At 44.5% G+C, this 26,536-nt stretch overlaps 1 protein-coding gene across 2 annotated transcripts in view; it reads right to left on the reverse strand.

Moving 5' to 3' along the window:
• The window catches only part of ZNF618 (zinc finger protein 618), a 183,049-nt gene that overhangs the window by 69,332 nt on the left and 87,181 nt on the right, over nt 1-26,536 (reverse strand). For both annotated transcript variants that reach the window (XM_004372135.1, XM_012554385.1), the window contains exon 2: nt 8,058-8,101. In XM_004372135.1, coding sequence (XP_004372192.1) covers nt 8,058-8,101 — 44 coding nt within the window. The remainder of the gene's footprint in view (nt 1-8,057; nt 8,102-26,536) is intronic.

The following is a 26,536-nucleotide window of genomic DNA, read 5'->3' on the forward strand; positions in this document are numbered from 1 at the left end:
AACAAACAAGTCAATATGCCAGACTCCTCGGGAAATGGCTGCCATCACCACAAAGAATTGTCAGTGGTTTAACTGCTCAGTATTGCACCGTCTCATTCATCTGGACTTCAGTATAACATGAGTTTAAGCAGTCTCACAGAAGCCAATTTTCTGGATAAGTGTAAGTTTATTGAGTGTCAAGAGTCTTACTTGTACCCTTTCCAGTGAAAAAAACTACAAAATGTATCACGTTCTTCCTATTTTCTGAAATGGTAATATCCTGACCTTCTCTTGAGGATGCAGGTCACCATTATAAACATCCATTAGCACAGTCTCAGGCCCCATGGGGTGGTAGATGAGGTCTGACACCCAGGCGCCTGCAGTCTCACACCTGTAGTTTTGAAGACTTGAAGCACTTACTGATGAAGATCAAAAACTACAGCCTTCGGTATGGATTAGACCTCAATATAAAACACAAATCCTCACAACTGGACCAATAAGCAACATCATGATAAACGGAGAAAAGACTGAAGTTGTCAATAATTTCATCTTACTTGGATCCACAATCAAAAGCCCATGGAAGCAGCCGTCAAGAAATCAAACAAAGTAATGCACTGGACAAATATGCTGCAAAACCAAACCAAAAAAACCCGTTGCCATCGAGTTGATTCCGACTCATAGTGACCTTATAGGACAGAGTAGAACTGCCCCATAGGGTTTCCAAGGAGCTGCTGGTGGATTCAAACTGCCAACCTTTTGGTTAGCAGTGGAGCTCTTAACCCTCTTTAAAGTGTTAAAAAGCAAAGATGTCACTCTGAGGACTAAGTGCACCTCATCCAAGCAACGGTATTTTCAATTACCTCATATGCATGTAAAAGCTGGACAGTGAGTTAGGAAGACCTAAGAAGAATTGATGCCTTTGAACTATGGTGTTGGCAAAGTATACTGAATATACCATGGACTTCCAGAAGAACGAACAAGTCTATCCTAGAAGAAATACAGCCAGCATGCTCCTTGGAAGTGAGAATGGCAAAACTTCGTCTCACATACTTTGGACATGTTTTCGGGAGGGACCAGTCCCTGGAGAATGACATCATGCTTGGTAAAGCAGAGTGTCACTGAAAAAGAGGAAGACCCTCAACAAGACAGACTGTCACAGTGGCTGCAACAATGGGCTCAAACACAGCCATGATTGTGAAGTTGGCGCAGTGTTTCGTTCTGTTGTACAGAGGGTTGCTATGAGTCGGAACGGACTTGACAGCGCCTAGCAACTGCCCGATTCCAAAGTCTGGGCTTTTACTTACTCGGATGATTAAAAAGAAGAAAAAAACAATAAAAACACCTATTGAATAAATGAACAAATAAATGATTAAACAACCAGAAGCCCCAAGAGATGGGGAATGCATTGCCTTGTCTCCCTCTGTATCCTTAGTGTCTAGAGTAGACACTAGAGCCTGACATAAGCTAGATGCTTAAAATATTAACAAAGAGACAAAATAAAATACAGGAATGCAGAGCTCCATCTCTTCCACAGAGAAAAGTGCTTGGGCTTCGCTTCGTGTTAGTTGTTGACCTCTAACTCTCCTTGGTGTGTTCTAAAATGGCTGCTGTCCTCAGAAATGTCCTTTGGGTACGAAGACTCTGGTTTTTAGTGGCAAGGACAGAAATCATAATGGGAAGACAGGTCAAAGCTTCACCACCAGCCTGGAAGGGCCAAGAAAGAGAACCACAGTGAAACCGCACTTGTCCACAAATACTGTAACAAGGCCTGTATCTGCATTTACTATTCCGCCCATGTTTCAAATCCTCACACCATCATCCAATCCTTAATAACCTTCAAAATTATCTGTGCTTCCACTTCTGTCATGTATCACTGATATATTTTAATAAATAGTCAAGCAGAAAAGATTAGATTAATAGATTAAAACTATTAACCTATTCAACAACTCTTAGCAGTTTAGAAATTCAAAATAACCTACAATGCATAAATATATCATTAGTTTGAGGTAATTCTCATGCACTTAATTTTCTTCAAAGTACAGTGTCAGTCAGCCACAACGCTGGGTAGTACTGCAGTTGGGAAAGATAGCATTAAGATTTAAACACTAAGAGCTAATTCCCTGATTCATTTAAACCTAAACTAGGAAAAAGCAAGAGTCTTGGGCAACCCTGTCAAGACACAAACTCCAAACTAGCAGGGTAGGGTTCTCCAGTTAAAGCTGGGCATGTCTTCACAGGGGTCATGGCGTATGGAAGACTGGTCCAAGTCATTAAAAAGAATCACTGTCAACAACACTGTAACCAGACACACTGCCTTCATTTTCCAATGGGGCTGGTGGGGCACAATTCTGGTCTGTTAGCAACAGGTACTGCTCTCTGAAAACCCTACCTCTTACAGTGTCCCTTATACAACGGTTGGGGACACTGCAGAGCCAGGAACTTTCACCCTGCCAATCAGAATCCCCTCAGTGGGAGGGTGGGGAACAGGAGGTCACAGTGAGGCCAATGCCCACTGTTCTGTAGAGAACCTCTGGGGCACCCATGGGGGTCCATGCAGACCACAGAGGTGAACAGTGAGGGCTTTGCTAAGCCCTCATGCTGGACATAGAAACTGAGGACAAGCACATTCCTTCTCTCCACCAGTGTTATTTCCTAAAAAGCTGTGATTTATGCAACTATACCTTTCTCTCATTCTCTGACACTCAACCCTGGGCCCCACTCCTCAGGCCACTTTCTGCTGGGTGGAAAGGGTAAAGGAGCTTCCCAACAGGACTACTCCCCCTGCAACTTCCTGCCCACACTGCCAGCTGATGGTCAACTTCTCATAAAGCTTCTCCATCCCTCCAACATGCTCCCTCCATCCTGGCATTACAACAGGCCCCTTCCCCTCCATTTTCCACCCATCTCTGCCCATCTCTTAAGAATAGCTGATGGCAGACTGAGTTATGTAGTACACAGCCAACTCTGTCCACAACACTGCCTGGTGCCCTCCGACACACAAACGTGACTCTCCTCACTACACAGTAGGGTCCCAACAAGGAGTCTGGGGAAGACGAACTAGATCCACAGTTACTAATCTGCCTCTCCCTTTCCTCAAATAAGGATGTGAATACTAACCACTAAAGGTTATTCAGGACATTAAAGGAGACAGATGTATATATGGCACACAGCATGGTACCACACACATAGCAGGGACTCATTAAATGCTCATTCTTTTCTCCCCTCCCTACCAAGCACTCACTAGACAAAAAGGTGAAAAGTTTGGTCAAACTATAAAAAAGATGAGCTCTTAGGCCACTGATGAGAGTACCCATAAATGAAAGTAGAAGAGGAACTTTTAGCCCCTATGAAAACAAAATGGCAGGCATGGTTATCCATCATGCAGTAGCACTGAGGAGGGGAGCTGGGGACACAAACCAAAGCCAAGTTCACTGCCAGATGGGAAGGTGGGAGTGATCAAGAAGGTAGGTATGGGTGTACCAATGTTTTTAACAATCAACACTTTGCACAGAATCTGGAGGATGCCAAAGTTGGCTATGAGGATATTCTCTTCGGTTAGCAGAGTGAGATAGACGGTATGGGTGTGGAAACTTCCAGGGCTGCTTCCTGAGATCAAGGGCCTTTGTCATTGAAGCCCTCAAGAAGCAACCAGCTCAGATCACCCGTTATCATTATCAAGACTGTGCTTCTTCAGGATGAGGCATGATTCCTGAAAACACTGAACTGATAACTGTAGGTTTAAAAGAACTTTCTTACTTTGCACAAGGAGAGCAGGTGGGAGACTCGTACTGGGTGGGTGGAGCAGACACCCCAATCACTTTACTTTGCTGGACTACCTCAAGCTTGAGAAAACCACAGTACCATTTGGCAAAAATAATTCACAAAGTTTGATGTGCGTGAATTGTACCTTGTGTTTCAGTGGATGTCTCCAGAGGGCAAAGCTGAGAATGTGTCTAAACTATCAAGATTCTGCCTTACTTGCAGAGTCTAGGTTTAAAAGTAACTAAGCAGAGACTGAACTCTGCCCATCAAAAAGCAACTGGCCTCGTGGAATGAGTACATGAGCCCGCAGAGTCAGCCAGCAATTTATGATTTTGTGGCCAAACTTTGCTCAGAATTTGGCAAGGTGAGATACACATTTCAGAAAATCAAATCTGAGTTCCAATAATAGGAACAGAAACCTAGAGTCAAGAAGCAAATACATCCTGACTGAAATGAACCCAGAGTCCTCAAGTAATTCACTCTACTAATACAATACTAAGGAACCCTGGTGGTACAATGGTTAAGGACTTGGCTGCTAACCGAAAGGTTGGTGGTTTGAACTCATCCAGCAGCTTCAAGAAAGAAAAGACCTGGCGATCTGCTCCTGTAAAGATTACAGCCTAGGAAACCCTATGGGGCAGTTCTACTCTATCACACTGGGAACTGACTCATATGAGGTGGAACTGACTCGACGGCACCGAACAACAGCAACAATACCGTATTTGTCAATGACTAGCGGTAGACCTATTACTGTTTGGGGCTACTTTTATTTTACTGCTGAAAACCAAAATGTTAAACAGCAAGAAGATATTATTTAAGAAATAATTACGCAGCTGCACACGTGTCGTTATCTGATTACATGGTTCACTGATGAAAAGCTTGGATGGCTCTGGCTTAAAGGACACAAGACTCAACCGGGTCCAAAGCCATTTTCCTAGGTGTGTGACCTCGGATAAGACTATTCTGTCTGAAAGGAAGGATACCAATCATAACCTCAAAAGGATGCTAGGAGGATCAAATGTAGTATGTGTAAATGGCAAGACAGAGTAATTGGATCATGGTGGGCCCTCAACAAATATTAGCTCCATCCTCACCCTGTTCCCTACCTCCAGCTTTCTCTCCAATGTCCAGGCTCTACAAGATATCAATTGCCACCATACTGTCTCCTCCTCCTAGGAACGGGAATCCAGCACTAGAGAGGGCTGGTGCCGTGGTGATAAAAACAAATATATATTGAACACCTACTATGAGCCAGGCATTGTGCTAAGGGTGTACATATATTATTACATTTAACCCTCACTAGCAACACTTTGGGAGAGCCCTGGTGGCGCAGTGGTTAAGTGCTTGGCTGCTAACAAAAAAGTCAGCAGTTCAAACCTACCAGCCGCTCTGCAGAAGAAAGATGTGGCAGTCTGTTCCCGTAAAGATTACAGCCTTAGAAACCTTATGGGGCAGTCCTAATCTGTCTTATAGGGCCACTATGAGGCAAAACTGACTCGACAACAATGGGCTTTTGGTTTAGCAACACTTGGAGGGAGGTACTAATATTATTTCCATTTTACAGATAAGAAAACTAAAACACAGGAAGGTTAAGTAGCTAGCCTTCCCTGGTTTTTTGCTGCATAGCACACTTTACTATCTGACACCTAATACATTTTACTTATTTACTAGATTTCCTCCACTCCTACTAGAACATCAGCTCCACAAGGGCAGAGATTTCTGTCTACTTTGCTCACCGCTATAACTCTAGTAAGGAGCCCTGGTGGTACAATGGTCAAGCTCTTGGCTGCTAACTGAAAGGTCCGCAGTTCGAACCCACCAGTAGCTCCCCAGGAGAAAAGACCTCGCGATCTGCTACATAGAAATTACCGCTTAGGAAACCCTATGGGACAGTTCTACTCCATCATATAGAGTTGCTATGAGTAGGAATCGACTTGACGGCACACAACAATAACAACACAAGAAGTATCTCCAGTGCCTAGGACAGTGCCTGGCACCTATTAGGCATTCAATAAATATTTGTGAAATGAAGAATGAGACTTGGTCGTATGATCTTTTCCTCCCCAGCCTCTTGCTCTACAAGATCCTGTATAATTGTTAGGAAATTAGTACACAGAGTGAATAAACGAGTCCCTTAACCTCTTCTATCCTATCCCTGGTTTCCTTATCTCCAAAATGGAAAGGCTGGAAGAATTATCTACAGAGTTCTGAAAATCTTCAACTGACCAAAAAAAAAAAAAAAAAGAAATTTACTTTAGCAGACCTTTGCTACATTTGCTTGATTATAAAAGCTGCATTTCCTTTAGAATTTTCCACAGTTGATACCCTACAGCCCCCATTCCTCTCTGAGCAGTGAGATTTGACTGCAGTTGTGGTACGTGATTTGCAACCTGCACACCAGGTCAGCATTAACCTCAAGTGCTGGGATCACTGGTCTTGTAAAATCAACCCAGGCTGGATTACTGGGAAGTAAATCAAACCACATTTGGTTGTTTTTTAGGATCAGAAACACCACCTCTCCTTGTCCCCCTCAATTTAACACTAATTCCTTAGCAGCCCATGCTGTTGGTTTTGGGGTTTAGCCAGAGGCCCTCCAGAGAAGTAACAAAATTATATGTTCTGGGCCAGAAGGAAGGCATTGGGACGAAAGTGGGCCCTGGTGTAATAAGAGCTTGTTGAGGCACAGCTGGGAGCTGGGAGGGAAGGCCCCATGTCACAGGGTAGAGGGTCCTTCAAGGTCATTCCTGACAAGGGCCATCCAGCCTCACACTAAGCTTAGAGGACCTAAGTATTTTTCTTTCCCCAGCTGAAAGAGGAAGTACTTGAACTCTAACACTCTACAAAACGTCTATGACTCTAACCTCCCCCCACATCCCAATCTAACCCAATGACCAGGGTCAAATTCACCAGTGTACCAGTTAAGGCCTACTCTAACATTCTCTTGACATTCAATACATGATTCACTTCCAGCACATGGTCCTAGAGCCTATTCCAGATTTTATGTACATGCCCTGGAGAGCCATCTCTTTTATCTGTCCCTTGCCTTCTTCCTGCCCCCAGTATCACAAATAAAGGTCATTTGGCTGCTCCAGCTCTACTCTACCCAACGGAACAGCTGCAGCAGCATTGAAGCTAACCCATTCTAAGTGCCTACCTGTGCTGCTTGTGGTGGACACCCATAGCTTGGTCCTTCCTGCCATCTCTTTCTCCTTTCTTTGCTAACAACATCCCAGCCTTCCTTTGGGAAAACACCCAACCCCCATCTCCTGACAACTCCAAGGGTGAGGACATATCCCCGGTCTGGCTAATAAGGGTATTCCATATCCCTGGCAAGAGTGATTGGTCCAGGGGATGAAGCACATGGCTCAAGCTGGGCCAATGAGAATCATCTCTGAGACTTTTGATTGAGCGATCAGGAAAGAGGCTTTCTCATTGACTAAGATTACTAACAACAAGGCCCAGATATGCCCAGTACTGCAGAAGACCATCTCTGCCTGCTAAAGATGAAGCCAACACACAGAAAAGCTGAGCTAGCAAGGAAGGGGTGAGGGGAGAGGAGTGCGAGGAGAGGAAAGTAGGGAAGGAGAGAGACAGAAATTGATCGTTTGATTCCTGATGTCAGCATTTGAGCCCTGAATCCAGCACACCCCTGGACTTTGTAGCTACATAAAACTCTTATTTCTGTTCAAACTAATTTGGGGTAAATTTCTAACATCTTCCCTCCAAACAGCCCTGACTAATATACAATCCCTGTTCTAAGGTTTTACACGTGTCATCTTATTCAATCCTCACAATACCCCTTTTCAAAGTAAGAACCAACGTTATCTCAAATTTAGAGAAAAGGAAACAGAGGCAGGAGCAGTTGAAGAACTTGCACTTACCGAGGAAGGCCCCCAAGTTGCATGACCCCAGGAGGCCCCATTCACACTGAATTCCAGAATACATGGGACTGGCACCCCCTGGAGTTTATAATGCAGCAGCAGAGCCCAGATTCAACCTAAGTCTTTCTGCCCAGAGTCTTGTGCTTCACTCCTAGATTATCCCCAATTTGAGTGGCCAATGGCCAGGTCAGAAATGAGTCATCCACGAATTCCAGTCATGGGTGCCCACAAAGGGCACCAGACGAGCTGAAAAACACTGCTCAAGACCTCAGGTGGCCTGGGGAGATAGAGGGACTTCTCAGCAAAGGGAGCTGTCCTAGATCATCCATCCTTCCAGGTGGTGAGGAAGGTGAGGATCAGAAAGCGGTGACTGTGAGACACGAAGACCAGGACAAGAGAGGGGATGCAGGGTGGGGCAGGGGACGGGGAGCTCACCTGCCCACCGTGCTTTTCCTTCCGGCTGCACTGGCTCCGTCAGCCTGCAAAAGAAACCCCAAAACACTTGCATCAGCCAAATGGAAGAACACAGGTTCTACCCCTTGCCCCATTCCTCCAGGCTGGAAAAGTCTGTCCCCAGTGGCAAGAGGGAGTCAGGACACTCTATTTGCTTGGCCCTTTAAATGCTGCCTGAGCACCCACTGCCAACACAAACCCAGCAACCGCAGAGCCCTGGGGACTCAGTGAAAAGTAAGTAACCAGCTAAATCTGAGATTGAATTGCACCATTTTTATTTTCAGCTGGGATTTCCAATAAAACAGTAGCTGCAGATTTATTCCTACCAACCAGAGGAGGAAAAAAATCCTATTATATTAAAATAGTCTGTCCCCCAACCCTACGAGCAGGGGAAGGCAAGAGAGCGTTGGTTCTTTAATCTCTTTTACTGGGGGCAGGGGGAATAGGGAGATAATGCTGACCAAATGAAATTTTCAGAAATCATAAAGTTTGGTTCAGAAGGCCCTGGGCAAGGAAGAAATCTGCCAAGGGTCATGAGGACCTACGGACAAATATCTGGGATCTTGACGTCCAGGCCAGTACTCAGGGGACCTCAATGCAGAGGTCAGAGCAGACTGCAACATGGGAAGAACGCCTGGGTTCTTCATCACCATTGGTATGAGACACATTCCCTAGATTTGTCACATTTATAATAATAGTTAGAATAATGCAGGTCCAAAACCCTGGGGCCACATGTGCTTCAAAATTCAGAGCTTTCCTGACTTTAGAAAGGTCATGTAATGTATATGATTTTGAAGCAGCCCTGGTAGGGTTGAGGGGGGTGCTCAGTAATTAAGCACAATAATGTTTGTAATGAAATATATGAACAGTCAACCCTAAAACAAACCAAAAAAACCCCTCCATTGATGCCAAGTCAATCCCAACTCATGGCAACCCTATGTGTTACACAGTAGAACTGAGTTCTATAGCATTTTCTTGGCTGGACTTTTTACAGAAGCAGATCGCCAGGCCTTTCTTCCACTGGGTGGACTCAAATTGCCAGCCTTTTGGTCAGTAGCCAAGTGCAAACCGTTTGCGCCACCCAGAGACCATTTAGTCACTCTACAAAGGATAAGAGCCCTGGTGGCACAATGGTTAAGAGCTTGGCTGCTAACCAAAAGGTCGGCACTTCGAACCCACCAGCCAGTCCACGGGAGAAAAAACCTAGTAAACCCTATGACACAGTTCTACTCTGTCATATAGAGTCACTATGAGTTGGAAGTGACTCAACAGCACACAACAAGAACGACGTGGGATAAATAAAGACTGTAACTAGCCTCATCGCCATTCAGCTCAACTGCTGCTGCCTAATCAATCAGGAAAAAATGTTCAGTTTTCAAGCTTTTTTAATTTCAGGATGGTGGATAACAGATAAACACAGCAGCTGCTGCCTTTTAATGAGCGCTTACTAGAGGTTGCAAACTGGCAAAACCAGATGGAGGACTTTGAAACAAACAGGCAATATATAAAAATCAAGGGACTTCACCCCCCAAAAAGGGGGCCATACTTCCAGCTTCTCTTATAAAACTGGATAATCCAGCAAGGCCCAGTCCTACACAGCAGAAGTCAGCTAGAGTTGACGTGATACCTGGGTCTCCAGTGGCTCCACCCCGTCTCTTGCATTATACTCAGCCCACCTGCCTGGCCCCTGTGGGCATCCGCACTCAAGTCCCCTGGCTAACTTCCCATCAGGCATTAGTGTATGGGCATTAAATGCCTTGTCTCATTTAATTCTCACACTAAGTCCTCCCCGACCCCGTAGCCCCATTTTACAGGTGAGGACACAGAAGGTAAAAAAAATTAAGTCTTTTATCAAAAGTCCCCCAGCTACAAGCCTAGGTCTAGGGCACTCCAAAGCCTGCCTTTCTCTGCTCTGGAGTATTCTATCTTCCACCAACATTCAGGGGAGCCAACCAGGAAATGGGGTGGAGCCACACAGCACCCTCCCTTTCCCACTCGAGGGAAAAGGAAAGGTTAAGGACAAGTGGAGAGGTGGAAACATGAGGTCTGGGAAAGAAAACTTAATGGGAAGCTGGTGTATTATTTCAGCGGAAGAAACAAGAAAGCAGAAAATGGTTTGCATAGCATTTCACTGGGAGCAAAAGAACAGGACCAATTACAGCCTCTTTCTGACATCCTGCATTCCTCAAAACCTGCATGTAAAGCAAATGGGCAGAAGTTATTTTAATGTTCATATCATAAGTGGCAGAAGTGGCAGGGGGTGAGAATTCTGTTCCCATAGAGCTTAAAAATATTGCCAAATCCCAAGTGATCTCTCACCTCTCAGACTTAATTCTGGGCATGCATATCTAAGATTTCACACGCATTTTTTAATGTCATTATTGTCTTTTTCCTTCATAATTTCACAAAAAGTTGACCAGATCAAGGACCATGCAAGCTAACAGGATGGGGGATGGGGATAGAGCTTTTCGGCACACCTAACAATCTCCACTTTTGTTTCCCTTTGATTAAGTTTATGATCTGGTATCAACACTCATTTTTACTTTCCACCCATTTTTACAAAACAAAGACAAAATACTAGAAATATTCAAATAGTAGTCCAAAAACATCCTCTTGCAGACACTAAGGTGGTGGCACTGAGGAAATGGAACTGCTGGAGGGAGAAGGGCTACCACAGCTGGATGTGAAACGTCCAGGCCATTGGTCAGCAGATATGGGAAAGCCAGGGTGGGTGTATGGCTGGATAATGAATTCAAGTGAGAGATGTCCAAGCAGGCATGTGTCAATGTCGCAAACCATCTCAATCATGGCATTTGGGCATGGCTGCCTCGAGGGGATAAAGCCAAGTCCAGACCCACCATGACAGGGGACAGACCCTGAGCCCCTAGCAACCTCAGCCGAAATCCACAGTGCTGACAGCATCAACTCTCAGTTGCAGAGATCCATATGATGCCCGGCTTTGTGCCCTCACAAATATACTATAGCAATTCCTTCTACTTGAATTAAGTCACATCTCTGACGTTGCCATTTTCCTAGGCCAAAATGGTCTAAAATCAGCAATTTCACATGATCCAACCTCAATTACATTCACGACTACCCCGTGTAATCCAAACTGATTCTCAATTTGAACTGAAATTTAAGAGCAAGGGTTTAGAGTCAGAGTTCAAGTCCTGGTTCTGTCATCTTCTAGCTGTGTGATCTTGGGCAAGTCATCTGCCCTCCTAAGGCATCAGTTTCTTCATCTGCAAAATGGCAATATGCTTATCATAGACCTACACTTCATGGTGATGATGCATTGCACTAGGAAAATCTGCTGCAAAAGACCTCTTTAAAGTGTTAAAAAGCAAAGATGTCACTTTAAGGACTAAGGTGCGCCTGACCCAGGCCATGGCATTTTCAATTGCCTCATATGATGCGAAAGCTGGACAATGAATAAGGAAGACCGAAGAACCGACACCTCTGAATTATGGTGTTGGTGAAGAATACTGCCAAAAGAATAAACAATCTGTCCCGGAGAAGTACAGCCAGATTGCTCCTTAGAAGCAAGGATGGTGAGACTCTGTCTCACATACTTTGGACTTTTTATCAGGAGGGGTCAGTCCCTGGAGAAGGACATCATGCTTGGAAAAGCAGAGGATCAGCAAAAAAGAGGAAGACCCTCAATGGAATGGACTGACACAGTGGCTGCAACAATGGGTTCAAGCCTAACATGGATCATGAGGATGGCGCAGGACTGGGCAGTGTTTCGTTCTGCTGTGCATGGGGTCGCTGAGTTGCAATCAACTCGACAGCACCTAACTAAAACACCACCACCACCTCATGCAACGGGCGTGAGATAATGTGTGTAGGGTAACGTGTAAAAAGCACTTCGTATGAGCTCAGAAGTAATAACTACAATAATAATTAACAACCCTAGATAGTTATAAAGACCACCATTTACTGGATCCAGGAAACTGAGGCACCAAAAAAGAGAGTGACCTGAATAAGATTACACAGCAAAGGAACAGCAGAGCTGGTCTGGACTGGACCACAGGTCTTACCAGCATGCCTCAGGGTCTGACCAGAATCTAATGCTGCCAAGTCAGCATCTCATGAGTGTCCACCAAACCACCAAAGACCTGAGAACTTCTCCAACGGGACCAGTCAGAGTGACACTGAATGCAATAATGTAGGTAAAGTACTTAGGTGGTAATCGCTCAAGTATGGAAACCTCCACGGGTGCTGCTGCTGTTGTTGTAGGACCATCTCTGCCACTGGACTATCTTCTCCTAAAGGATGTAGCTTCTTGTCCTGGCTCTGTCTAAGTCTCACTCTGAACCTTAGGCAAGCTTTCTCCTTTCCCTGGACCTGAGGTTTTCCATAAGTAAAATTTATGGGGTCGGGGGCCATGGGGCAGAGGGCTTATGTTGAACTAATTCAACCTTAACCAGACCTGTCTATGGCAAATGAGGGGAGAGAGAGGGCTCATAAGAGACCCTCCTTCTCATTCTTGCATGGTTGAGGTCTTTACCCAAAGCTCCCCAGCCTCTCCTGAGGGTACCTGCCCACCCTCCATTCCCAGCCCCATCCATTCCTTATATGCCAGTGTCTCCTCAGGACCTGGGCAAAGCTATTTTTGGCTTCATTCGACCCTCCTCTCCCCTCCCAAATGAACGTTAAGTTGTTCTTTTCCATTCTCTTATTAAGGGTTTTCTTGGAAAGAAAATATTATTTCAAACCCAGAAATTTTATTTCTAAATTTGTGCAAATGTAAGTTGTAAGACATTAGCTGCATTTCACATTTTGTGCAAATGGCAGAAACAGGCAATTCGTGTGCTATGGGATGGGGGCTGGCCAACGATTTCGATAAAATAAACCCTTTTTTAATTTAAATGCTAATGCACTGAATTAAAATTTAATAACTGAGGAAATTGAAAAGCCGAGCAGGAATATTGGAAATAAATCCAAGCAGAAACAGCTGAAATTAAAAATTCTAGAGAGTGGGAGGATAGCAGCTAAGCTGTCTTATATGATTACATTTTTTTTTTTTTTCCAGAATGAAGAAAAAAAAAAAATCCTATCTCTCGCTGGCTCTAGGGCAGTAAATCCACAGTGCTGTGATTTATTGCTCAATTTTCCTGAGGGAAAAAGGCTTTCTTTCATGCTGAAATATTTCATAAATTTCAAGCCAGCATAAATTCTTAATTTAAAAGTTATGGAGGTCACATTTAGTGCACTGGTACGGTTCCAAAACCTTAAAGGAATAGCAGCAACCAAAAAAAAGAAAAAAGGAGGGGGAGAATTTGCTCTTTTTTTTTTTTTTCTTTTTTCCATTTTGGTTTTAATTCACAAGTTGAAATTTCATTATTAAAGATTCTTCCTGGATAGATGCAGCCCAAATGCATGGGGAACTGGTGTGAGTTTGGCAATCTGCTGCAAAAGATGAAGAGATAAAGATTTAATTCAATTATAAAAAGTCATTTTTTTTAAAGCCACTTGAGGAATTTCTGGTAAAAATTTCCTCCCTCCATTGCCCAGGAAGGGGTGAGGGTGGGGGAGGGTGGCCAATGTAATTGCTTCTCTTAGATCTCCAATCTTTTGTGCACACTGATATATTCATTTGTTATACAGCTGTTCAGCGGCGGAAAGAATGCTGGGGCGCCCATATTTCTAAGCAAATCAATCAAAAATTAATGATTTGTCATGCTTGCACAATGGAGGAAAAACAGCTCCTTGGGTCCTGGCTGCTGATCTCGAAGAATGAAATGCCTTTCTGCAATAAAAGAGCAGAGCCAGACGCTGAGGAAGGCTGAGGTGCCACGGCAAACGTGGCGGCTACACACTCCCTGAGCTCAGTGAGGATAGAGGGTCACCATATTGGAGGGGTATCTCCAAGATGGCGCCTCAGCCAGTCAAGTCCAGGACGGACCTGAAGATGTATGCTTCTGTACAAGTGTAATTAGGATCTTGCCTCTTCCCTCCCCCACCCCAACCTGATCACAGAAGGCACAACTCAAGAATTACCTCCTCTCTGGAGACTACAATGATCGCCCCTTCCCCCCGCAGCCGGAACATTTAATTTATCCCTGCTCATTGTTCTCCCAACCTGCATACATGCCACCATCAGTGTCTTTCACCGACTATAGGCACCTGGGACTACAGTTCTTGGGGTGCCTGTCTCCTCCCAGACTGAGCACTCCTCCTGGGCAAAGACTACACCCCACACACAGCCATGTCTCTGGCACCCAGTTCAGTACCTGGCACTGGGAAAATATGGTTGAATTTGTGCATTATTATTATGACTGATGAAAAAATACTGACAATGAGGTTCCTTAGATGAATGATACACAGCATTTGCAATTATACTTGGATTTAAAAAAATAACAATTGACTTTAAACAGTCAATTACTCCTTCACTCATTCAAAAGATATTTCTTGAAAGCCTACTATGTGTCGAGAGCACTATGTTAGGCTCTGGGTGGACAACCTCACATCCACTGGTGAACAATTCCAAATCCCCCAAGTTCACTGCTTCTCATGATTCTCTCCATCCTTATGGAAGAGTGAATGTGAACCTGGGGAAAAAAAAGGAAGTTCTCTGCACACTCAAACAACTTTGAAGTCTTACCAATCCAAATGAATGTTAAATTCTATTCTATAATATGTATGTATGTATATGTTTGTGTAAAATAATATATATATTTGTGTGTGTGTATATATATATATTCATTTTTAAATTACCAACTGGTACAACTGATGCTGCAGAAACGTACTAAGCACCAGCACCCTTGGTTGTGGGTGGAACCAAGTGTAATCAACCTGGAGGCTGGCAGGAGGTCCTGCACCCTCAAGAAGCACCTGCCAGAGTCCTAGGATATACCAGAGGATGGTTCTACGTTCCCTAGTATCTACTAAGGACAGGAGGCTCAAATGGCTTGAGCTTCATTTACATAACTCTTTCCTTTCTAACGGCCAGTGGATCCCCAAAATTTAATTTGTAAGTTTGTCTGTCCCACTGAGGCACAAGATTCAATTCAGAAGAAAGGAAGATATTTGTTCATCCAACAAATATTTACTGCACTCCTTCTACGTGCCAGTCATTGTTCTAGGCAGTTGGGATATGTCCCTTTCCTCAAGGAGACTACCTTCAAGTGGGGGGAGATGGTATCAGTAAGAACAATAAATAAGCAGTAAAATACATGGTACCACTGAAAGTAATCAGTGCTGTGGGGAAAATAAAAGAGGGAGGTTCAGGCATACTGGGGGCAAGGCAGGAGCCTCAAGTTGCAATTTTAAATAGTGTGGTCAGGGTGGCATCCTTAAGTAAACACTAGAAGGAGGTGAGGGAGTTGGTCTTGTGGTATCTGAGGAAGAGGGTTCAAGGCAGAGTGAATGAATGGCCACTGTAAAGACCCTAGGGCAGGAGAGTGTCTGGAGTGTTTGAGGAACAGCAAAGACGTGGGCATGGCTGGAGTGGAGTAAGTGAAGAGAAGCAGAGGTAACGGCAGGTTAGGTCAGGCAGGGCCTTGGCTGAAGGGCTTTGGCTTTTACACTGCGGAGCCAAAGGCAGGGTTTGGACAAAGTGATGTCATTTGACTTCCACTTTATAAAGATCATCTGTCTGCTGTGTGGAGAACGGACAGTAGAGGCAAGGACAGAGGCAGTTACTGTAAACTCCAGACAAAAGATTATAGTGGCTTAGAGCAGGGTGGTGGCAGTGAAGAAGGTGAAGAGGGGTTGGATTCTGAGTATATGTGAAAGTAGAACACACAGAATTTACTGATGAATTGGATGTGGAATATGAGAGAGAGACAGGAGTCAAGAAAGATTCCAAAAATTGTTGGCCTCACCCCCAAGAAAAATGGAATTGCATGTCTCTGGTACATGAGAATATTAACCACTGGCATAGAACTTTATAGCTTGTTAACCTGCATTAGATCCTCCCAACAATCCTCCAAAGGAGACACTGCAGCTTAACTATCCTCCTTTGACAAAGATGAATTTACCAAGGACCCAGAGAGGCCACGTGACTTGCCCAAGGCGACACAGCTGGTCAATGGCTTGGCCACAGCTGCACGTTTCCTCACCTCAAGTCCACGGCCATTCTTCTACACATATATGGCCCTTCATCTCTAGAACTAATAAACCAAACCTGGCCCCAAACAATTTGGATGAATCGTTTTCCTATTTAACCAACAGGCCTCAACTTAAGCACAGGCAGTCCCCACTTTTCTACACCATGTGTTCCTGAAAAACCCCTATTAAGGGTGACTGTGCCAATGCTGAAGAATAGCGTTGCAAGTTATAAAGAGGATTCTGTTCCCAGGAAACTAAATAAATTATAAATTCTCTAATTAGACTGCCTTTTAGATCATATTCAGTGATATGTTTCTAGCATTTAGTACTTGGTTTTTAATTTTGTGTTCTTTCCCAACTGAACATAGGGACTCAAAGCCACTTACTGTTCTGGGTTCCGAGACTGAGGGTGGGTGGAGGTTGCCAGAGAAGACCTTGGGTTAAAAACTGGAACTCAGATTTCAATTTTCGATAAAATATTTATAGAGTTCATACTAGATGTGTGATTCTGAGTAAGGCCTAGGGGGAGCAGGAATTGATACCAAATGAATTAAACATGGTTCCTTACTCATTCGCCCAAATACTACATATGAAATGCCTACTATGTGCTGGGCATCAAGGTAGTTACTGGGGACATAACAATAACAAGAACAGTGGCAGACGGAACCCATTCAGAGGCACCTGAGAAGAAAGGCCTGGCATCTGCTTCTGAAAGATCACAGCCTTGAAAACCTTATGGAGCAGTTCTACTCTGCACACATGGGGTCACCAAGAGTCAGAATTCACTCACTGGCAACTGGCTGTTTTTTTTTTTTTTGGTTTGGTAAGCCAGGCTATGAAGTTTGAGTTTTACCCCAAGGGCAGCCCCAGAAGGCATGTGCATCTCTGAAAGCAACCTCCTGCTGCAGCACGGAGACCACTGTCATCTCCCACAGAAGAGATGATGATGGTTTGTGGAAGGCAATGGAGGAGAAATCTCCAGGACTGAGAACTACTGGGAATGGCAAAGGTAAGCTGAGATAATGTACGAAAAGCACCCAGCACGGTGCTGGAGCTAGCACATAGTAGCTGCTCAATAAATGCATGGTTGTGTTTTTTTGGTTGTTTTTCCTTGTTTTTTTTAAAGACCCCCAGTAGTTCAGTGGTTAAGTGCTCGGCTGTTAACTGAAAGGTTGGCAGTTCAAACCCACCAGCTGCTCCACAAGAGAAAGATGTGGCAGGGTGCTTCTGTAAAGATCGTTGCTGTTGCTGTGTACCATCAAGTCGATTCCCTGACTCATAGTGGCCCTAAAGGACAGAGCAGAATTGCCCCACAGGATTTCCAAGGAGCAGCTAGTGGATTCAAACTGCCGAACTTTGGGTTAGCAGCCTGAGCTCTTAACCACTTCGCCACCAGGGTTCCCTGTAAAGATTACAGCCTTGGAAACCCTGTGGGGCAGGTCTACTCTGTCCTATAGGGTCGCTGAGAGTCAGAATTGATTCAGTGGCAATGGGTTTGGTTTTTTGTTTTTTTTTTTTACTGCTGTAGCTGCTGAGAATCCTGTCTGCTCTTGACTGTGCGCTCCTGGTGTGCAGGGGGCCTGGTCTCTTCCACGCACTCCTTAGGCACCAGGGAGGGACTGAAGTAACAAACCACCACCAAACCTGGGGCCTGAGTCATGGTCCTTAAAGGAGAGGGGGAGAATCTTGGCCTTGGGGAAGAGGGGACTGAAATGACCATCCAGACCACAAGCCTCCTTCCCATCCCAGAGTGCCAGCTGCCACTACAGCGGGAGTTAACAGTCTCTTCTACGAATCTAAACAGACCAGTAACAGTTCCTGGTTGTTGAAAACCCACTGCCATCAAGCTGATTCCGACTCATAGCGACCCTACAGGACAGAGCAGAACCGCCCCATAAGGTTTCCAAGGCTGTAAATCTTTCCGGAAGCAGACTGCCAGATCTTTCTCCCTTGGAGTGGCTGGTGGGTGCCAATCACCAACCTTTCGGTTAGTCAGCGGATAAGCACTTAACCACTGTGCCAGCAGGGTTTCTTCCTGGTTGTTTAACGTGTCAATTCTAGTTCCCCAGCTGGGCCAGATCACAAAGGGTTCTAAACGTTGCATCAAAAAGCATGCGGGTTTTCCCAGGGTCAGGCCCAGAGCACGAGGCTTTTGTTTTGTTTAACTTTCTATATTGAAATAATTTTACATAGTACAAGGAGATCCCTTATACCCTTCTCCCAACATGAGGGGCCTTAGGCAGGGGAATAACCTGGTCAGAAGCGGTCTTAAAAAAGGCTACTGAGGGGGTGATAATAAAGGCCACATGACTGAGTAGGGGGCTGATGCAAGTGTCCAGAACCGTCAGCCAAGGCCTGAACTAAGGCAAGGCGAGGTCTGGTCTCCCTCCTGGTGACCAGCTGTCAAAAAGCCCTCAGGTTCCAGGCTGAAGTGTGAAGGAGGAAGCCAGCAGCAAAGGCAGAGGTAGCAGTCACTGGGAGCCAGCCTGGACACCAGCCCCATCACCTGCTAGTGGGACCTGGGCAAATCGCTTGACCTTTCAGTTCCCTCCTCTGTAAAATGGGGGTGATACAGCACCCACCTCATAGGCTGTCAAACCAAACAAACCCACTGCCATTGAGTCGATTCCAACTCACAGCAACCGTATAGGACAGAGTGGAACTGCTCCATCGGGTTTCCAAGGCTGTAAATCTGTACGGAAACAGACTGCCACATCCTTCTCCCATGGAGTGGCTAGTAGGTTCGAACTGCCGACCTTTCCGTTCACAGCCGAACATTTAACCACTGCGGCACCAGGGCTCCTTTCACAGGCTGTAGTAAGGACTAAATAAGTTAATCAGTCACATGCTTAGAACAGGGCCTTTATATCCAGTGTCAGCTAGTATTGTTTATTCAATATGTTGTTGTTGTTAGGTGCTGTCGAGCAGAAGTGCCTCATAGGGTTTTCTAGGCTGTAATCTTTATGGGAGTAGATCGCCAGGTCTTTCTCCTGAGGAGCCACTGGGCGGGTTTAAACTGCCAACCTTTCAGTTAGCCGCCAAGCACTTAACCGTTGCACCACCAGGCCCTTTTTATTCAATTTAAAGGGCCTCAAAAGTGGATAATACTAATAACACAGGAGCAGCCAGCATCTCCTGAGCCCCTCATGTTTGCCAGCTCTGGGCTCAGGGCGTTGTGTGCACCCTCTCACTGAATCTTCTCAACCACCCGAAGATGTAGGGACATCATCACCCCAGGGTCCAGCCAAGGACACAGAGGTGCACAGGGTGCAGGAGCCAGCTGGGAGGAGGCACTGCCAGACCCCAACCCAAATTCTCCAAGGTCCATCCTTTCAAACCCTGTACATCTGCCTCCAAGCCCCGGGAGAGTGACCTTGACAAGTGACTCTCCCTGTCTTTAGAAGTGGACACGCTTCTTTGGGTGCATAAATGTTGCTCTGTTTGTTTTCTTTTAAAAGGGAAATGCATCTCAGTTCTTTACAGTCATATAGTTAATCTCTCAATTTACAAAAGAGTGAGTCATGTGACTGGATTCCACAAAAATTCTCTCTCCAGGTTTATGATTTTACAGAAAACTCCAGGGAAAACCGCCTGGAGCGAGTTAAAACCAGATCAGCCATAAACCATGTCCTGGTACAGCCTCACCAAGCCAAGACTCAGATTACTCATTAAGTATGTGATAAATATTCACTTCAAATCAGCAGGAAATGGGGGGAGAAGGGGGAGTAAAAAAAAGAAAAACTTTTTTGCTTCATGGGAAAAAAAAAAAAAAAACTGTTATAAAGACAGGGCTGCAAGCTCCAAACTGGGTAAACCCCAGAATTGGGGAACCAGGTTTTTAAAAGTCACCCCTTAGGTATTTTTAAGTAAGGCAGTAAGGGGAAGAGGCTGCTCCTCAAGAGGATCAAAGTAAAGGGCTTGAGCCTCCTGTGGTAGGTCCAAGGTAACAGTGGCCCACCCGGGCAGCCTCGCCAGGGAGGGCAAGAGATGCTCCAGGAAATACCCGTTGGTCCCCAGGCCTTCCTCTAACCAGTTGGCAGAGGCAATCTCTGGCCCTCAGTCTGCTCATCTGTCCAATGGGCCTGGCTGCTGAACTGATGGCCTCTAAGAGACCTTCCAATTCTGATATTTGGAGCCAAGCAGGCTAGGTTTCAAATTCTGCCTAGGCCACTTAGTAAGCTCTGTGACCTTTCTGAAGTCGGGGAGCCCCAGTTTCCTTCAATGTAAAAATAGAGATGAAAACCCCACATCACACAGTTGCTGGATGGATGAAATGGTACAAATTCTGCAACATTCATAGCCAGCGCTAACAATATGACATGAGCTACAGACCTGGATGGTGTGGAAGGATTTACTTAGTACAGTAGTTTCCAGATTAAAATCTGGAGCCAGATGGCCTGGGTTCAAATCCTGGCTCCACCACTGTAACACTGGGTAAAGTCACTTAACCCTCTGAGACTTGTTTTCTCTTCTATAAAATGGGGATACTAACAGAAACCACCTCACAAGATTGTTCAGGACTCTTGTTGTTGTTAGTTGCTGTCAAGTCAATTCAGACTCATGGCGACCCCATGTGTGCAGAACAGAATTGCTCCATAGGGTTTTCAAGGTTATGTATGAACTTCCGGAAGATCACCGGGCCCGTCTTCTGAGGTGCCTCTGTGATTTCGAACTGCCAACCTTTTGGCTAGTAGTCAAGCACTTAACCATTTCTGCTACCCAGTTAATCCTGGCACGTAGTAAGTGCTATATAAGTATTAGCTATGTAAATAATTATCATTTATTAAAATGATTTATCATCTATTAAAATTTAACTATATAAATAATTATCATTTATTAAAATTTAGGCAAGCCCCAGTTTCCTTATCTATAAAATGGAGAATTTTTACCAGATGGACTCTGAGTACCCTCCTAGTTCCAAAGTTCATCAGTTCTCATTTCTCCTTTGCTCATGCTGTCCCACTGCCTACAGTAGTCCACTCTGGCTAGCCAGAGCCCAGGTCTTGCCCCAGAAAGCCTCCCCTGATCACTTCGGATCTCAGGGACAACCTCCTGGAATCCAAGAGTGTACCTGAGCACACCTGGGAACAGCATCATCTTTGCAGCCAACCTTCCACCCAACCAAGTTCCATGAGGGCAGCTAACTTTTTAGGGCTCTTCTCTGACTCCACAGCACACAGGGTTCTGTTGCATACAAAGAGGGCTTAATAAACATCAGTTAATTGGTTAAAACATAAAGAAATTGCGCTGTCAACACTTGAAAATCAGCAGTGAATACAGTCTAACGAATCATCCAGTCTAAAAATGTCAAATATTTTATTTTGAATGCCAATTCTAATTAATTAGTAGTGGCTGTGTGGAACAATGTGTTGGGAAGGATTCTGGGCCTCATCAGAGCTCAGTTGGAAAGAGTGCTGCGATTGATTATTGATGTCTGCAGTGAGTGTGTTAAAGCTGGGATAGTAGCATGCTTGCCTCCTCTAATCTAGTCCAATGCTCTCCTTTTACAGATAGAGAAACTAAGGTCTTTTGACCTCCAAAGCACCCCTCTTTCCAGTCACCACAGTCTGATTTATAAAAACATTCCTAAGTAAAGTAAGAGCTATGGCCTTTTAAAATTTGGAGTTAAAAAAAAAAGACACCAAAGAAAAGACCAGACAAAAGAAACACAGACAGAAAAAAAATATATGTAAGAGGCAAGACATATTTTGCTTATGAAAGAGAAATAATTACAGAAGGATAAAGTAGATGCTCTAAGAAATATTTTTTAAAAAGGCCAGAACACATGCTCAAAGTAGAAATCTTATGAATTCCTACTGCAAAATAACTCCTGGTCAGCCGACCACAGTCTCTATAAATATATCACAAGATCAACAGCCCAAATGGAAGGAAGGAGAGAAGGACTATATAAATTTTACAAAATCAAAATAGTTCCTTCTCACAGCTGGAAACGAAGAAGTCACCCATTTTCCTACAAAATGAGAGGGCCATGAGAAAAAGAAAGATTGTAATTCTACACATCCCAATGGGCACCTGCTGAGAAATCCAGACAGCCAGGCTATTTTGAAATTATTTTACAACTCTGTTTTCTTTGTAAAGAGGGGGAGGAGATCTGGTGTCCTTGGAACCCTGAATTCACTAGGGCAGCCATGATCTCACAATGGTTTCCATGGATTCAGGTTGGGAAAAGTCAGAAGTTCTAATGGGCCTGACTTGGACGTTATGTTCCTCAGGGGATGGGCCAGAAAGACAGAAGGCACTCAAGGTCTTTTAAACAGAGATTTAATACAGGGACTTGGTTACACAGGTGATGAAAGAGCTGAGAAGCCAAACAGGGGAGAGAGGCAACCAGGGATCAGCATATTAGGAGAGGTGCTGCTATTACCTCTAGGCCTGAAGAGGTAATGGGAAGAGATGGTGTTACCAGAAGCTGGGGCTGTCCAACAGGAGCTAAAATCATGGCAGAGGCTGCCCAATGGAACTACAGAGGAAGGGGTTGAAACTAACAGAAAACACATCACAAGAGGCAAAAAAAAAAAAAAAATGGGGAGAAATACCCCAGGCTTTTCCCTTCTTCCACCTTCCTGCCTTCCACCCTTCCTCCTGTGCTTTCCACTGGTTAAACTACTTGAAGACCAGAGAGCAAAGGAGCCTGGGAAATGTAGTTCCCTGAAATATAGAGTACAGCAGGGAAAAGGAAGGAAAGGGTCTGAGGCCAAACCAGCAGTTGATTAGCTCAGATGGGAAACTCCTGGAGGGCAGAAGCCCCTTGACAGTGTCCTGCAGAGCTCACCAAGAGGTCTACCAGAGTCCAGCTTCCTGGTCTGGACTGTTAACTTCCTCACAAGCAAGGACTATGTTCCCTTGAATTACATTGTCCTTGCACTACCCAGTGGAATCAGCTCAGAGCTGAAAGGAACCTGAAAGTCTGAAAAACAGAAACCTGGCCATCCAGTCCTAGCCCCTCCAACACGTGGGATACCTGGATGGCCCTCCACCATATTTCTACTTTCAGCCTTTGCTCAGAATCTACTATTGACCAAAAAAACTCATTAACATGGAAGGTTAGTTGTTCCCAAACCATCTCCCAGAAGACTTAAGCCCTCAATGGACACTCTCAACCAGACCTAAAATGCTATGCTTATGGGGATCTCAGGTGGAGGCTCTGAGGTATGGAAGTCTGATACCAGCAGGGCTGGCTGAGAGGGAAAACATTTCTGGGGCCCCAGAACTTTCTACCTTCAAGGTCATGCTGGGGATCTAGAGCCACACAAGTTTTTTGTTGTTGTTTTTTTGAACCATATCATAAAAGGCAAGAACATTCCTGTCCAACACGGGCATAGACACAACCCTGTGAAACTCTTTGCCCTGGTTGCTGTTGATGGCTTCATTCCCTTCCGCTTCCTTTAGGGTTCCATTCCCACCTCCCCCAGGCCACAGGAGCCACCTCCCTCCTCTGTTTTCTTAAAGCACTTATCGCCTGAGCCATTCAAACAGTATTGATCAACCATCTGGTACACTCAGTATTATGACCTGCCTTCCCAGCCGTACCATACATCTTCCCAGGGCAAGGGCTGTGCCTCTGGATTCCCCCGTGCCCACCAGATGGCCCAGCACATGAAAGGTGTCTATACAGCACCCTTAAAGGGGAAGATGACTCAGGTTTCCTGGAAGCCTAAGTCTGAGGTAGGGCAGGAATAACACAGTCTATCAATGCCCCACATTTGTTTAGTGATTGACAGGATTTTTCTATCCATTACCTCATTTAATTCTTCACAAGGTAAGAGTCATGATTTCCATTCCAGAGAGGAGGAAGTGGAGGTTGAGTGACTTTGCCCAAAGTCCCACAGTTATTGGCAGGACTAAGAGTCAAACCCATGTCTTCTTCTTCCAAAACAAATACTGAGCTCTTCGCCTCTCCTGGCTTCAGTCTCCCTTTCCAAGATCTCATGCCTTGCATCTCTTTCATGAAATGAGTTGATTTAATGAAATCATCTACTGATAAAATTTGTTAATAAATGTAAGGCATTTAGAACAATGCTTGGCACAGAGTGCTATGTAAGTAATGGTACCCTTGTCGTCATTGTTAATCATCATCATTTCTCCATCACCATTAAACTCATTTTAAAAAAAGCAAACCCACCACAACATCAATAGTAAACTTCACAGTCAAAGCACTGGAATATGGAAACTAACTAACTTTAATACAAACTGGGAAATTATAGAGAACCATATGACTTAATAACTAAAAGAAGACACCTGAAACTATATGGTTCTCAGAAATCTACCCAAATCATTCACCCCTGTACAAGGCAACTGCCAACATCTCCTTCAAAGTGAGGCTCAAATCTCCTCTCCTGATTGACTATGCTGGTGAATTCCTTTAGTGTAAGAAATACAGTACTTCCTCACTGATGCACAGCCCAGAAGGGGAAGTAATGTAGCCAAGTTCAAATGCACTTTGCAAGCCCTTTTCACGGATTCACCACTCCTTTGCCATACCCAGTGCTCTGCAATCACGGGCACTGAATACGTGCTTTCAACCTAACCCACTGTCATCTAGCTGATTCCGACTCATAGCAACCCTACAGGACACAGCAGAACTGCCCTATGGGGTTTCCAAGGCTGTAATCTTTACTGAAGCAGACTGCTGCATCTTTCTCCAGCACAGCGGCTGGTGGGTTTGAATTGCGAACCTTTCAGTTAGCAGCCCAGTGCTTAACCATGGCACAACCAGGCCTCCTTGCTTTCAGCCTAGCATGCAAAAATTAACATTGCAGCCACCAGTTCACGACTTGGCCCAAAGTCTTTGGATAAATAAAACAAGTTAGTAGCTACTAATCCCAGGTAAAATGTAGGAAGAGAAGGCAACCTTATGTCCAGACTGCCATGTCAACTCTTCCAAATGGGGTTCTTCTACAAGAATCTAGAAGCAGCTGTGTGCCCAGCTGTCACATGCACTGCCACCTTTCTCTAATTTCAACTTGGCACTGCCACAACAGCCTTACCAACTCTCATATCCTTTAACCCACAGCTTCCATGATGGAGAACAAACTCTATGAATACTGTACAAAAGAAGGGAAAGGTTTCAGGGACAAAGGTGTCTACTGCATCTTTTTTTTTTTTTTCATTGCATCATTTATAATAACAAATTGGGAACAACTTATCTGCACAACAATGTAAACAAGTATCTACCCACAAAGCCATTAGAACAGATGCTCATGAATGAGGCAGAGCTACATGAAAAATGTTTAAGTACTGTACAACGACACATACATTGACCAATGGAACAGAATTGAGAACCCAGATGTAAATCCATCCACCTACAGTCACCTGATCTTGGACAAGGGCCCAAAGTCCATCAAATGGGGAAAAGACAGTCTTTTTAACAAACGGTGATGGCAAAACTGGATATCCATCTGCAAAAGAATGAAACAGGACCCATACCTCACACCGTATACAAAAGCTAATTCAAAATGGATCAAAGACCTATATATAAAGCCTAAAACTATGAAGTTCACAGAAGAAAAAATAGGACCAACACTACAGGCCTTAATACACGGCATTAACAGGATACAAACCATAACCATCAACCCACAAACCCAAAAAAATAAGCTAGATAACTTGGATCTTCTAAAAATCAAACACCTATGCTCCTCAAAAGACTTCACCAAAAGAGTAATAAGAGAACCTACAGACTGGAAAAAATTGTTGGACAGTACAAGTCAGACAAAGGTCTAATCTCCATAATCTACAAGAAAAACCCAACATCTCTACAACAAAAAGACAAATAATCCTATTAAAAACTGGGCAAAGGAAATGAACAGACACTTCACCAAAGAAGACATTCAAGCGGCCAACAGATACATGAGGAAATGCTTGCAATCACTAGCTATTAGAGAAACGCAAATTAAAACCACAATGAGATACCATCTCACCCCGGCATTACCGGCATGAATCAAAAACACTGGAAATAACAGATAGTGGAGAGGCTGCGGGGAGATCGGAACTCTTATGCATGGCTGGTGGGAATGCAAAATGATACAACCATTGTGGAAAATGACATGGCGCTTCCTCAGAAAGCTAGAAATAGACATACCATAGGATCCAGCAATCCCACTCCTAGGAATATATCCTAGAGAAATAAGAGTCGTCACTCTAATAGACATATGCGCACCTATGTTCATGGCAGCACTGTTCACAATAGCAAAACGATGGAAACAACCTAGATGCCCATCAACAGATGAATGGTTAAACTATGGTACATACACACAATGGAGTTACTATGCAACGAGAAAGAACAATGATGAACCTGTGAAGCATCTCATAACATGGATGAAACTGGAGGACACTGTGCTGAGTGAAATAAGTCAATCACAAAAGGACAAATATTGTATGAGACCTCT

Source organism: Trichechus manatus, unplaced genomic scaffold, assembly GCF_000243295.1.
Source record: "Trichechus manatus latirostris isolate Lorelei unplaced genomic scaffold, TriManLat1.0 scaffold00016, whole genome shotgun sequence".
Taxonomy (NCBI): domain Eukaryota; kingdom Metazoa; phylum Chordata; class Mammalia; order Sirenia; family Trichechidae; genus Trichechus; species Trichechus manatus.